The 15,012-nt window shown below is 40.3% G+C and overlaps 1 protein-coding gene across 1 annotated transcript; it reads left to right on the top strand.

Moving 5' to 3' along the window:
* Nucleotides 1–258: 258 nt before the first annotated feature.
* On the top strand, nt 259–1,296 carry LOC138912091 (uncharacterized). The gene has a single exon (XM_070211948.1). It carries the CDS (start codon nt 259–261, stop codon nt 1,294–1,296), a length of 1,038 nt encoding a protein of 345 aa, XP_070068049.1.
* The last annotated feature ends 13,716 nt before the right edge of the window (nt 1,297–15,012 follow it).

Here is a 15,012-nt window from a genome sequence, read left to right as displayed (position 1 = left end):
GGTTCTTCAGCGCTAACTTCGTCTCTCTGGAGTGCTGCTGCCTTTCGCTGCTTTTCGACGCTTACATCCAAGTGCTCTCTGCCCAGCTGCTGCTCTGCTCTTCGACGCTTACAACCGACTGCTTTCTACTCTGCTGCTGCTCTGCTCTTCGACGCTTACATCCGACTGCTCTTTGCCCTGCTGCCGCTCTGCCCTGCCGCTATTGCCGCTTATACACCTACGCTTGTCTGCTGCACAGTGACCTGATACTCAGCCAAAATGACTATCATTGGCACTGCTAAAAAATGCGAGTATAATAACATTATCAGCGGAGACACTTTCCTTATATGCTGGCTGTGCGACAATTGCGCGCACGTTAAGTGCGCCGGAGCCGGTTTCAATGGCCGTATTGGGGATTTAATCTCCAAAAAAGTCGGCTTCACCTGGTCTTGCACGGCATGCCGTGAGATGACGGATGAAATGCGCACCTTCATGAGGCAAACTAGGACCGGATTTATGGAGGTTCGAAAACTCCTCACCTCTATGAACGACAAGTTCCTGGCAGTGGAATCCCAGTTTCTCGGTCTTAAGATTCTAAGTGAATCACCGAAAAGGAAGATTCCAAATAATCTCCAACTTCCTGCAAACGGGCTGACAACCACGATGCTCTCTACTCCTACTGGTGCTAACATCATGGAACACTCTCCAATCTATCTTACACCGTCTCTTCCACCTGCTCATACTACTCCATCTGGATCTTCAGACAACTTACCAATGCAGTCGCACTCTGCATTAGCTGCGGCATCCCCTGGTAATATTCCACCGGAACAAAACCTCGCCACTCCTGGATTGCAGCTGGTTCCTGGTGTCTCAGTCTCTGCATCATGTGCAGTTTCTACTATAAACGATCTGCCTAGCCCAAGACGGCTGGCTCCAGGTCGTTCTAACATCCCTTTGAGTGGTGTTCCAAGCCGAACGGACCAGAGAAAAAGCGTGGGGACTCCTGCAGTCTCGGGCATCCCTCTAAGTGGGGTCATTCAAAAATCCATATTTGTATCCAGACTCAACCCAGAAGCCACTGCTGAGGATGTGAAAATCTACCTTTGCGATAAACTTCTTGCTCCAGATAACGCTATTTCTGTCTACAAATTTAATTTTAAGCAAAAGCGTAACATATCTTCATTTAAAATTCTTCTTACAGACCATTTGTTCCCTAAAGCACTTGATTCTACAATTTGGCCAGTGAATACGTTAGTTCACGAGTATCTCCAAAAGGACAAGACTCGGGGTTCCAGTTCAGCTGCTTCAAAAAACTAGATAACTTGTCAATACTCTACCAAAATGTGCGAAGTCTACTGGGAAAACTGAGTAGGGTGTATGTTAACAGTCTTTCCACCGATGCCGACGTAATAGCTTTAACTGAAACTTGGCTTAATTCTTCCGTCTCTGATCAAGAAATATTTGCTGATAACTTTGTTGTTTATAGAGTTGATCGCCCCACCCTAGGTGGAGGCGTTTTAATTGCAGTTCACAATTCACTGTCTTCAGAGCTTTTTGCTTTTCAGAATGATCATTCCATTGAATTTATAGCAGTCAAAATATCTTTAAATAGTAGTAACATTTACATAACTTGCTCTTATATTCCACCTAAATCGGATGAATCTCTGTACTTAATGCACCTTTCTGCAATTGATTTAGTTTCATCTGCAACTGGCGATGAAGATCACTTCATTGTAATGGGTGACTTTAACTTGCCTAACCTGCTTTGGGTGACTTCACCGGACTCCAATCTTCTTTTTACTGAGAGTCAACATGATTTTATCGACGGCCTATCTGATTTGTCTTTGGGTCAGATTAACTTTGTGGAGAACAATAAAGACAGGCTCCTAGATTTAATCTTTGTTAATAACGAGACCCTTACAATTGTGCTCCGATGCTCACCCTTCTCCACACCAGAAGATCCTTACCACCCAACCTTGTTGTTGAAAGTTGAGATTAACGCTGAAACTCGTAGTACATCGGCCACACGAGTCAAATGTTTTCGCAGAGCAAATTTCTACAGTTTGAGCCAACATTTGGGTGCCATCGATTGGTCATTATTAAAATCATGTTATGATCTAGAGACCGCAGTGTCAACGTTTTATGAGTTCTTGCATTCGTCGATCAACATTTTCGTCCCAGATGTATCTGTTATTGACTCATCCAAGCCTCCATGGTTTAATAAGCACTTATCTTACCTCAAAAACAAAAAATCAAGGCTATACAAAAAATATCTAAAAACCAACCTCTCCGTAGACCTGGCGAAGTACGTATCGATTCGCTCTGAATTTACTATGGCTGCTAATCAGAGTTATGCTCGCTACATTGCTCAATGTAGAGAAAACATTCGCTCGGATCCAAAACACTTTTATTCCTTTGTGAATTCTAAAAGAAAGTGTAACTGTTATCCCTCATCTCTTCATTATAAAAGCTCTTCTGAATCCTCATCATTAAACATATCTAATCTTTTTGCCAAATTTTTCCAGTCAACCTACTCTCCACAGTCCTATAGCTCCTCGACTCCTTATCCATACCCTCTATCCCACATTAATAATATCTATGTACCATACTTTGAAGTCAAAGACGTTCTGAAAGCCCTTTTGTCTCTTGAGATATCGTTTTCTCCGGGTCCTGATAAGATACCAAGCTGTGTCCTTAGAAACTGTGCCGAAACTTTGTCCTGGCCAATTACTTTTTTATTCAACCAATCTCTGCTTCTTTCTGAATTCCCGAGAATTTGGAGTGAATCTTTCATCATTCCTCTGCATAAAAAAGGCTCAAGATCCGATGTTGAAAACTATCGCGGTATTGCCAAACTCTCTGCTTTACCTAAGCTTTTCGAACAGTTGGTCACCTGCCAACTTCAACATATGTGTACATCCATAATCTCTCCAGCTCAGCATGGTTTTGTTAAGCATCGGTCAACTACTACAAATCTCCTCGAATTCTCTTGTCTCATTCATCGAAGTTTCCTTAAAAAATGGCAAACTGATGTTATTTTTACGGACTTCAGCAAGGCATTTGATTCAGTAAACCATAGCCTTCTCCTTCACAAACTGTCTCTTCTTGGATTTCCACCAATTTTACTAAACTGGATTTTGGCATATCTCTCAAATAGAACTCAACGCGTTCTCTTTAATAATCAATTGTCTTCTGTTGTAAATGTTTTTTCTGGTGTCCCCCAAGGCAGTCACTTAGGTCCACTACTGTTTGTACTCTTTATAAACGATCTTCCAAATGTCATATCTTTCGCCACTACTTTAATGTATGCTGATGATGTAAAAATTTGCCTTTCATACTCCGACCAAATCTCTCACCACCGCCTACAATCGGATCTAAATGAATTACAGTCTTGGTGCTCCATTAACTTGTTACATCTTAACCATGCAAAATGCAAGTCGATGTCTTTTTATCGAACTTCAGCTAATATTCAACCTTACTATCTCGGGAATTGTATTTTGGAACGTATTTCCAAAGTAAATGATCTAGGTGTTTTATTCGACAGCAAATTATGTTTCAAAAGCCACATCTCCGTTACTATTGGTAAAGCTAGGGGGGTTTTAGCCTTCATAAAACGTTGGGCCAAGGAGTTTGACGATCCATACACAACAAAAACTTTGTATGTTTCCATGGTTCGCCCTATTTTGGAATATTGCTCGAGTGTATGGAGCCCTCAATATAATGAACAACAAAAACTAATTGAGTCAGTTCAAAAGCAGTTTCTATTATTCGCTTTGCGTCAGCTAAACTGGGATCCGAATAGACACTTGCCACCCTATGAATCGAGATTAAAATTAATTGATTTACAATCTCTAAAACATCGCAGAATGTGCGGTGGAGTAATTTTTTTTCATAAACTGCTTTTGGGTGAGGTAAATTCCCCGCGTCTCCTGAGCTACATTGACATCGCTGTCCCTTTGAGATTCACTCGAACTTTTCGTCCAATTCACCTGCCAATTTGTAGGTCAAATTTTGCAGTTCATGAGCCCTTTAGGGTTCTTTGTTCAAATTATAATTTATTGTATACTGAAATATCATTGGAAAACTCGATTGAATGTTTATCAGCTAAAATTTACTCCTTTCTTGAGTCTTCGAATAATCTGTACTAATAACCCTGCTTTGTTAAACTCTTATTTAAGTTATATTTATTTAAGTAAATAGTTATGTTAATATAAGTTAGCAGATTTATTGTTAACTATAAACCCCCAATAAATAAGCTAGCATGATCGGTAACTACCGTGAAGGACATTCCTTCTACATATGCACGAAATTTACTAATGCTAAGAATTGCAGCATAGCATTCAAGCTCAGTAATGCTGTAGTTAGTCTGTGCTTTATTTAGTTTGGCAGACATGTAAGCTATGGGGTGTTCACCACCTGCCTCGTCTACTTGAAATAATACCCCCCCGACTCCTGTTTTTGAAGCGTCACACTGGATAACAAATGGTTTTTTGAAGTCCGGTGTAATTAGAACGGGAGCTGATACCATGCCTTCTTTCAAAGCCCTAAAAGCCTTTACTTCCTCTTCATGCATCTCAATTTTCTTAAGACGCTCCTTCTTCAGACAGTCATGAAGAAGTGCTGCAATTATTGCATAATTTTGTATAAAGCGTCGGTACCATCCAGTCATGCCCAAAAACCTCCTCATCTGCTTTGCAGATTGTGGCTGGGGAAATTCTTGTATTGCCTGAATTTTTGTATCGTCCGTTTTGATGCATCCCCCACCTATAACATAGCCTAAATATCGCGCTTGGCTATAGCAAAACTTGCTTTTTTCTACATTGATGGTTAGTTTTGCTTGTTGTAGACAGCTGCTAACTTGTCGTAACATTTCAAGGTGTTTTTCAAATGTAGGTGAACACACCAGGAGATCATCCAAATACACGAATACGTGTTCTCGTAATGCAGCTGGAATTACTTTGTCCATCAGCCTGCTCATTCTTTGTGCAGCATTGCACAATCCGAAAGGCATTACAGTGTATTGGTACAAAGGTCGATCTGGCACTGTACAAGCTGTCTTTTCGCGACTTTTCGCTTCTAGGGGTATTTGCCAAAAGGCATCTTTCAGATCTATTGCAGAAATGTAGTATGTCTCTTGTAGTCGGCTCAAAAGACCTTCAATATGTGGTAACGGGTATGCATCTTTGAAAGTCCGAGTATTTACTTTGCGAGCATCAAGGCAAAGCCTGTTCTTAATACCTTTCTGCACTAGGGTTACTGGAGAACTCCAGCTACTGTTGCTTTCCTCAGTCACACCCAATTTTAACATCCGATCCAATTCGTCATAAACCAGCTTTTGTTTTGCTGGTGAGATCGGGTAGTGCCGTTGCTTGATCGGCAAGTCTTCTTCCGTGACTTTGATTATATGTTCCTCTAGGTCAGTTTTGCCTAGTCCTTTATCTATGCATGAGGGATTTGTATCTATGACTTTGGTCAACTCCTCTTGTTGTGTTGCCGTAAGCTTGTGTGGTGTGTAAGTGGTCTCGGGCTTCGGAGTTCCTTCATCCAGATCGATTTCGGATATTGGAAGCGAACTTTTTATCTCATTCCATCGCTTTCCTATGACTGGTAAGCCGAAAGCGATCCAGAAGTCAATGCCAAAGTAGAATCTTTGGTTTAACCCAGGCACGATCAAAAATTCGAGATCCTTAACTTCGCCTTCCCATTCGACTGGTAGAACTATAGCTCCTTTGACTTGACTTTCTTCACCGCTGGCGGTGCGAACATTTTGCCCGACCATTTTTGATATCTTCTTAGTTCGGTTCTGTAAGAAGGCTTCAGCCCCTTTTCCGATGCAGTTTGCGCCAGCTCCTGAGTCAAGTAGGGCTACTATTTCTTCTCCGTCCACTTTTGTCTGTGTAAAAAGCCTGTTGTCATTTCGCTTATGTACCACGGTATCTATGACCTTTTATTTAAGCCGATGACCATCAGCTCGCCGTCCATATAATCTTTGTATTTTCCGGTGATCTCGGGTGACATTATCTAGTTCTTCTGTGCCTTCAAAAATGCGTTCCCTGATTTGGTAGTACTCCTGCTCTCTTTGAGGAAGGCTTTTATCTGGGGAGATTTGTTTTGGAGTGGGTACTTTTATTGTTTCGGGGTGGACTCCGTCTGCGTGGTTACCCCGTTGTTCGCCGGCAGACTCGTTTGTAAACACACCGGAGCAGATGTGGTTACAGAATCTCTTAAACCACATACTCTGCAGGTGGTTTCGTGGAAATAGGAACCACATTTCGGCTCCACAGTCGGATGTTTGAGGTAATAGTCCACTTCTTTATGACATTTAAAGCAAGAAAGTAAATGGAGTGGTGCCGTGCATGTTTGAGTGGTCTGGTATGTTGTCCGACCTGAGTTCTGGTTTGCATGCCCTTGGCTTTTCACCTGGTCTTTACGGTATTCTGGCCTACGGTTTTGCTGATAGGCTTCTACTAGTGCCTGATCTGGTTCATCCTCGTATTCAGGGTATCCCCCAATCTCATCCACACGCCTTGACCATGACTGATTACCTTTTAACCATCTTTCTGCCTCGGCTCCTTGCCTTCTCAATTCTGCTACTGATTTTGTAGGAGTTATTAAAAGGAAAGGTCCCATGGTGGCATTGAGATTTCCTTTCAAGATCTTTACTTGATCAGGCTCCGGAATTTTTTGTCTCATTTTAAAATGCAAGTTGTGCATTGCTGCTAGATAATCCGCAAGTGGTTCGTTGGATCCCTGACGACGCTCTACTAACTCCTTGACTGTAACGAAGTCATTGTCACATGTGGAGAACACTCTGCGCATTTCCTGGGTCAATCCACAATAGTCAAATTCGTATTCATGCATCTTGTCCTACATTAGTTGCCAATACCACTTTGCAGCAGCGCCTGTCAGTAGGCAATGGAATTCCCGGAATACTTGTTCGCGTGTGATTTCGTACATCTCTTGTAGCCTCTCTACGCGGAACAAAAAACTTTCTACTGTCATCCCCTTGCTTGATCCATCAAACTTAAGGTTCCACTTATCTAAGCGTACTATTCGATTGTTCCGGTTGTAGTTATTTCCTTCCCCGGCCCTTGCATCGTGTTCCGTCCATGAGCTTGGTGCAGCTGGTGGTGGCACACTATTTTGGCCTATTGAATGCCTATTTAGCAGGGACCGTAAATAATCATTATTTGAGATTTTTATTTTAAAAGGCCTACTGAGGTTTTGACAAGTTTTAATCAACAACTTAACTGGTTTTTATGCACTTTATAGACATGAACAAATAACAGTTAATTTGCTGTCCAGATTTGTTGAAATGCATATACTTTGTAAACAAGAGTAAAAAGAACGTTATTTTTGACGTTTAAAACAAAATATCACAGTAGTCTTTTTAAAATAAAAATCTCAAATAATGATTATTTACGGTCCCTGCTATTTAGGCGTACTGGTGGCGGTGCTATTGGTGTATGGGTTTGCTGAGTTCGCCAGAAACTATCTCCCATATTTATCCCGGGGTTATTATTCGGAGTGCCAATTGCTCTATCCGACTGATTACCACCTCGAGTTTAATTCATTTGCGCCTGCAACCCGGTCATATGAGTTTTCATCCCAGTGACTGTTTCTTTTAATTCATGGTTCTGCTTTATCAAAGCAGACATCATTCGTTCGATTCTTGAAGAATCTATATTTCCTGCGAGTGCATTTTGTGGTAACGGAAGTATACTATATCTTCCTCTTGGGGGTCCAAAATTTATGTCTACACCTCCCACAGCTCCTTCATCACTTCCTACATCTTCCAAATTGCCTAAGTTATCAATTTTAGAATTAAAACTTAGGGATGTATTTTTCTCTGGAACACTGCTGGTGCTAGTATTCCTACTAGTTCTTCCTGATGCTGCCGCGGCTAATGCAGCCTGTCGCATAGCAGTGGCTCTGGTATGACGACCTGGAAGTGGTACCGCGTATAGCGAAACTTTCTTTCTTGCCCCCGCCATTGTCACTTTGTACTTTTACTTGACACGTATAATATTACACAATAATATTATATCTAAACGTTTAAAACTAGGATCGGCAGAAAAACACTTCTTCATTCAAACTGTTCGCTACTGGAATGATCTTCCAAATAATTTAAAAAACATTAAAAATGAAACCCAATTTAAAACTAAATTATTTTCTCACCTTCTTGGCACACTCTAATTTTAACTTTTAACTTTAATTTTAGCTTTAATTCCTTATGTTTGTTCACTTTTAAGATTTTTATTGTTAGTTTGTAAGACAAAATGATTAATGTTAAATGTTATATCTATAGTGACTGGTGCCATAATTAAAAGGCTCACCTTGCCTGTAGCACCAGGATAAAACTAAAATAAATAAATAAATAAATATATATACTATGTAATGAAAATATAGTATACGCGAGCGCCTAAAATCACACTTCCTTTCGCGAGTCGTATGTAGATAATATACAACAGTAAATATAATGTAGATACGTACGTACAGACGGACTTTGCCAAATATTCGGTAGTCAAATCAGACTACTTAAAGCATAATTCTGAATGCTACAATAACTATCTAGCTCGCTGTAAAAATGACTTTAAAAGTAATCCAAAACTATTTTATTCATTTGTGAATGCCAAACGAAAGTCTCAATCCTTTCCTCCCTGCTTGTTTTTTAATTCTCCTGTTGCTTCCGATGAAAATGGTATTTCTAATTTATTTGCTGATTTTTTCCAATCAACTTATACCAATGCTGACAGTAGTAAAGATTTTAACTATCCTCATTCTCTACCTTATCTGGACTCAATCTTTAATCCGGTTATTCTCGAAGCCGATGTTCTCCAGGGCTTAATCGCTTTGAAACTCTCCTTTTCAGCAGGACCAGATATGGTTCCTAGCTGTATTTTAAAAAATTGTGCAAATTTTCTTTCCAGTCCTCTAACAATCCTTTTTAATATGTCTATAAATCAATGTAATTTTCCATCTGCTTGGAAGGAATCTTTCATTGTTCCGCTGTTTAAAAAAGGTAATAGGTCCGATATTGCTAACTATCGGGGGATTGCAAAGCTCAGTGCTATTCCTAAATTATTCGAAAAATTAATAACTAGTCAATTGCAGCATCAATGTAGGTCGCTTATTTCGTCATGTCAACATGGCTTCACCAGGTGCCGATCTACTACCACCAATTTGCTTGAGTTTACCTCATTAGTAAACCGTGGCTTTCTCCATAAGCAACAAACAGATGTTATTTATACGGATTTTTCCAAAGCATTTGACATGGTAAACCACTGCGTACTTATAAAAAAACTTAATCTTATGGGGTAACCACGTTGTTAGCGTGGTTACTTTCATACCTCACAGACCGCTGTCAGAGGGTGAAATATAATGATATAACGTCCAAAACTATAAATGTTACCTCTGGTGTACCTCAAGGAAGTCATTTGGGACCCTTATTATTTGGCTTGTTGATTAACGACTTACCTCAAGTTATTAAGTCCGCAACTGTTTTAATGTTTGCTGACGACGTTAAACTGTGTTTGTCTATGTCATTACCGGATTCTTGTTCTCGTCTTCAATTAGATCTTGACTATTTACAGACTTGGTGCAAACTCAATAATTTATATCTTAACTATTCTAAATGTAATGTTATGACCTTTTATCGTCTTAATCCGTCTTTGTATTCGTACTCCATTGACAGCAATGTCCTTCACCGTATTTCTACTATACAAGACCTGGGAGTTTTATTTGAGCATAAACTTTGTTTTAATGATCACATATCAATAATTTGTAATAAAGCTAGGAGCCTTTTAGCCTTTACGAAGCGTTGGTCTAAGGAGTTTGATGACCCGTATACAACTAAGCTTTTATATGTATCTCTTGTTCGCCCATCGTTAGAGTATTGTTCATGTATATGGTCACCGCAGACGTTAACTTGCCAAAATATGTTAGAGTCCGTTCAAAAGCAGTTTTTGTTATTTGCTCTAAGAGGTTTTTACTGGGACGCTAACCGTCGGTTGCCATCCTATAATGCCAGATTGCGTTTACTAGACATGCCCACCCTGATCAACCGTAGGATTTGTCACGGTGTTATGTTTATACACAAGTTAATAAATGGTGATGTCGACTCCTCCTTTCTCCTTAGTTCCCTAAACTGGAATGTGCCATGCAGGACAATTCGCTGGTATCTGCCTTTGTCTCTGCCATTTTGCAGGACAAATTTTGCCCTTTATGACCCTTTCCGTGTTCTTTGTGAAAAATATAATGATCTCAGTCACGTCTTGTTGTATGGAGTCTCTTCAGTGTCTAATTATAATAAGTTATTATTTTTATTGTCCTCAAATATGTAATTCAACGTGCCTACCACTCGATGTGAGCAGGGGCATATCGCTAAAAAATTCCCCTTATGTGGTTTGGCGTTTCCCCCTCCCGCTGAAAAAGAAAATTTTATTTAATAGAAAAAGAAAAACAGAATACAGAGTTTACACTATTATCGAAATATTACCTATACATATGATTAACATGGATATTAAAAGTAGTTAAAATTAATTAAGAGGTAATAAAGTAAATTAACAAAATAGTGCTCAATAATAAAAATGTATGCTAATAATTAGAACTCATTAAATGTAGTTATCTTACTCAGTTAGAACTAAATTTTATTAACATGCACTTATTATATAAATGCTTAATATTATTATAAATATAGGTTAATTAGAGGTACTTAACATTTTAAGTATAATTTTAAAAGTATAAGTATTTAAGAGTACTTAATAGTAAAATTTAAAAATAATATTATTTTCCGTAGTACGGTTCTGCACTACTTATTAAGATAATATTCTTAAGATAATCTATGAAAGTAAAGATTTGATTCCCGGAACTTATTATTTACGAGCAATTACAAACTTCATAATTCTCCCGAGAAATTGATTTTCTTCAATGACAGAATATACCTTGGTAAACGGAAGGGTAGATATAACAATCGCTTTCTGAGTGTTAGTGCAATGGCTAATCGGAGAAAAATCTAGGTTGTATAGATCCATATATTTTTGTTCGAATTCATTAACAGATATTGGAAGTGAACATTTCATATTCGGATCGACTATTAAAATCTGAATCCTTCTCATAAGTTTTAGCAATAACTTTCGTAGTTAACATTATGTATTCTTTATATGCACAAATATATATATAAATAAGAAATAATATATAGAGAGTGGAACTTGGGTTCCGTAAAACTCACCCTCTAATATCTCCAGCGAAGAGAGCTCTCCTTACTGTTGTATAGGCTGTAACCTTGAAAAATTGTTAAACATATATTTGTGCACTTCTACACTCTTATGGGGTATTAATATGTGGTTATACTTCACTTATTACACTAAGTTATACATATATTAAGTTCGCACAACAATAATAATATATAATTTCGCCGATCAAGCGTTTTTCGTGGCACACGACTGTCGCGGGTAGACGGGTCTTCACTCCACTCCGATTCCGTTGTGTCAATGGGTTTATACTTTGGCGCCGTCGGCGGTTTACTGTTTCATGCACTTATCTTCTCGGCACACTTATACTGCAAACGGATGATTGTGTTGTACTTTTCGCAATGCTTGGATGTTCATCGCGATTCGTATTAAATGGAGCACGGCAATAAAATCGAGAATATAGAACACTGTCGCGATTTGTTGATTGTGGTCTATTATTTGTATTTGGCAATTAGGGTCTATGTCCTTGGAGTTCGTTCCTCCCATGGTTTTGTTGATGTTATGGTATAATTGTTTATTATTTTTTTTTGATTTCGCCTTATTGCTGCGAAATGGTATTTAAGCCCAGAGCGCGTTCGAACAATTGTTCACTGTGTATTTCTTCCTCAAATTGCGCTTGTGCATTACATATGCATTCATAGCCACATTAAGGAGCAAAAGGAGAGGACAGACATGACACTATATCGTCCCGTTTTTTTCTAAATTTTATTCAAAATTCATAAATATTTAAAAAATAACATTCCCAAGAGTAGAAGTTAATATTTCAAAAAACAACCGAGGCTAGAATTTATTTACGTTTTTTTTCCGATCTTTCCTATGGGAGCTATAAGATATAGTTGTCCGATCCGGCCGGTTCCGACTTATATACTACCTGCAATAGAAAGAAGAATTTTGGGAAAATTTCATTCCGATAGCTTAAAAACTGAGTGACTACTTTGCGTAGAAATAGACACACGGATGGACAGACGGACATGACTAAATCGACTCGTCTAGTGATGCTGATTAGGAATATATAAAATTTATGGGGTCGACAACGTCCCCTTCACTGCGTTGCTAACTTCTGACTGAAATCATAATACCCTCTGCAAGGGTAAATTAATTAAACCGTAAGCTATAAAAACAAGGAAGGAAGCAAGCTTCGGTAAGCCGGAGTTTTAATACGCTTGCACGAACTAAAATTTGACTACAATAGCAACATGAATTAATAAACAAAAATGTCTGTCTGTCTGTCTGTCTGTCTGTCTGTCTGTCTGTCTGTCTGTCTGTCTGTCTGTCTGTCTGTATCTATGTCTGTCTGTCTGTATGTCTGTCTGTCTGTCTGTCTGTCTGTCTGTCTGTCTGTCTGTCTGTCTGTCTGTCTGTCTGTCTGTCTGTCTGTCTGTCTGTCTGTCTGTCTGTCTGTCTGTCTGTCTGTCTGTCTGTCTGTCTGTCTGTCTGTCTGTCTGTCTGTCTGTCTGTCTGTCTGTCTGTCTGTCTGTCTGTCTGTCTGTCTGTCTGTCTGTCTGTCTGTCTGTCTGTCTGTCTGTCTGTCTGTCTGTCTGTCTGTCTGTCTGTCTGTCTGTCTGTCTGTCTGTCTGTCTGTCTGTCTGTCTGTCTGTCTGTCTGTCTGTCTGTCTGTCTGTCTGTCTGTCTGTCTGTCTGTCTGTCTGTCTGTCTGTCTGTCTGTCTGTCTGTCTGTCTGTCTGTCTGTCTGTCTGTCTGTCTGTCTGTCTGTCTGTCTGTCTGTCTGTCTGTCTGTCTGTCTGTCTGTCTGTCTGTCTGTCTGTCTGTCTGTCTGTCTGTCTGTCTGTCTGTCTGTCTGTCTGTCTGTCTGTCTGTCTGTCTGTCTGTCTGTCTGTCTGTCTGTCTGTCTGTCTGTCTGTCTGTCTGTCTGTCTGTCTGTCTGTCTGTCTGTCTGTCTGTCTGTCTGTCTGTCTGTCTGTCTGTCTGTCTGTCTGTCTGTCTGTCTGTCTGTCTGTCTGTCTGTCTGTCTGTCTGTCTGTCTGTCTGTCTGTCTGTCTGTCTGTCTGTCTGTCTGTCTGTCTGTCTGTCTGTCTGTCTGTCTGTCTGTCTGTCTGTCTGTCTGTCTGTCTGTCTGTCTGTCTGTCTGTCTGTCTGTCTGTCTGTCTGTCTGTCTGTCTGTCTGTCTGTCTGTCTGTCTGTCTGTCTGTCTGTCTGTCTGTCTGTCTGTCTGTCTGTCTGTCTGTCTGTCTGTCTGTCTGTCTGTCTGTCTGTCTGTCTGTCTGTCTGTCTGTCTGTCTGTCTGTCTGTCTGTCTGTCTGTCTGTCTGTCTGTCTGTCTGTCTGTCTGTCTGTCTGTCTGTCTGTCTGTCTGTCTGTCTGTCTGTCTGTCTGTCTGTCTGTCTGTCTGTCTGTCTGTCTGTCTGTCTGTCTGTCTGTCTGTCTGTCTGTCTGTCTGTCTGTCTGTCTGTCTGTCTGTCTGTCTGTCTGTCTGTCTGTCTGTCTGTCTGTCTGTCTGTCTGTCTGTCTGTCTGTCTGTCTGTCTGTCTGTCTGTCTGTCTGTCTGTCTGTCTGTCTGTCTGTCTGTCTGTCTGTCTGTCTGTCTGTCTGTCTGTCTGTCTGTCTGTCTGTCTGTCTGTCTGTCTGTCTGTCTGTCTGTCTGTCTGTCTGTCTGTCTGTCTGTCTGTCTGTCTGTCTGTCTGTCTGTCTGTCTGTCTGTCTGTCTGTCTGTCTGTCTGTCTGTCTGTCTGTCTGTCTGTCTGTCTGTCTGTCTGTCTGTCTGTCTGTCTGTCTGTCTGTCTCGCTGTCTGTCTGTCTGTCTGTCTGTCTGTCTGTCTGTCTGTCTGTCTGTCTGTCTGTCTGTCTGTCTGTCTGTCTGTCTGTCTGTCTGTCTGTCTGTCTGTTGTATAGATCCATATATTTTTGTTCGAATTCATTAACAGATATTGGAAGTGAACATTTCATATTCGGATCGACTATTAAAATCTGAATCCTTCTCATAAGTTTTAGCAATAACTTTCGTAGTTAACATTATGTATTCTTTATATGCACAAATATATATATAAATAAGAAATAATATATAGAGAGTGGAACTTGGGTTCCGTAAAACTCACCCTCTAATATCTCCAGCGAAGAGAGCTCTCCTTACTGTTGTATAGGCTGTAACCTTGAAAAATTGTTAAACATATATTTGTGCACTTCTACACTCTTATGGGGTATTAATATGTGGTTATACTTCACTTATTACACTAAGTTATACATATATTAAGTTCGCACAACAATAATAATATATAATTTCGCCGATCAAGCGTTTTTCGTGGCACACGACTGTCGCGGGTAGACGGGTCTTCACTCCACTCCAGTAGGGTGGATTTGTATGTTCTGGCTCACTTTCGCTTTTTTCTGGGTTTGTTCTGGCTCACTTGGGTCGGCCGGCCGGCGCTTATCTGGTTGGGGCGGAAGTGGCTCGAGCGAGGCTGGGTGTTATCGCGTTCACTCCCCCGCCCTCTCCCCGCCCTCTCCTCAGCCTCTCCTCAGCCTCTCCTCAGCCTCTCCTGTCGTTCTACTCCCACCCCCCCTCCCCCTCTCCCTCCCCCTCCCACTCCCCCTCCCACTCCCGCTCCCGCTCTCCCTCCCTCTCCCACTCCTTCTCCCACTTGACCACTTTTGTTTTGAAGGTTCTATACATATATTATTTTCTGTGATAGCACACTATTCCACTATATAAAAATAATAAATAATCGTGTTTTTCTTTTTTTAAGCTGTAAATATATTATATATAATAAATTATACGTCTCCGATTAGGACACACCAACTTGACCCATAGCTATATTTTTACCCGC

Source organism: Drosophila takahashii, chromosome 2R, assembly GCF_030179915.1.
Source record: "Drosophila takahashii strain IR98-3 E-12201 chromosome 2R, DtakHiC1v2, whole genome shotgun sequence".
In the NCBI taxonomy this organism is placed as follows: domain Eukaryota; kingdom Metazoa; phylum Arthropoda; class Insecta; order Diptera; family Drosophilidae; genus Drosophila; species Drosophila takahashii.
Note: the sequence above shows the minus strand (reverse complement) of the source record. Positions and strands in the feature narration are given on the sequence as shown.

Excerpts from the sequence above, each read along its gene's own strand:
- LOC138912091 (XM_070211948.1), top strand. The coding sequence starts at position 259 with ATGACTATCATTGGCACTGCTAAAAAATGCGAGTATAATAACATTATC.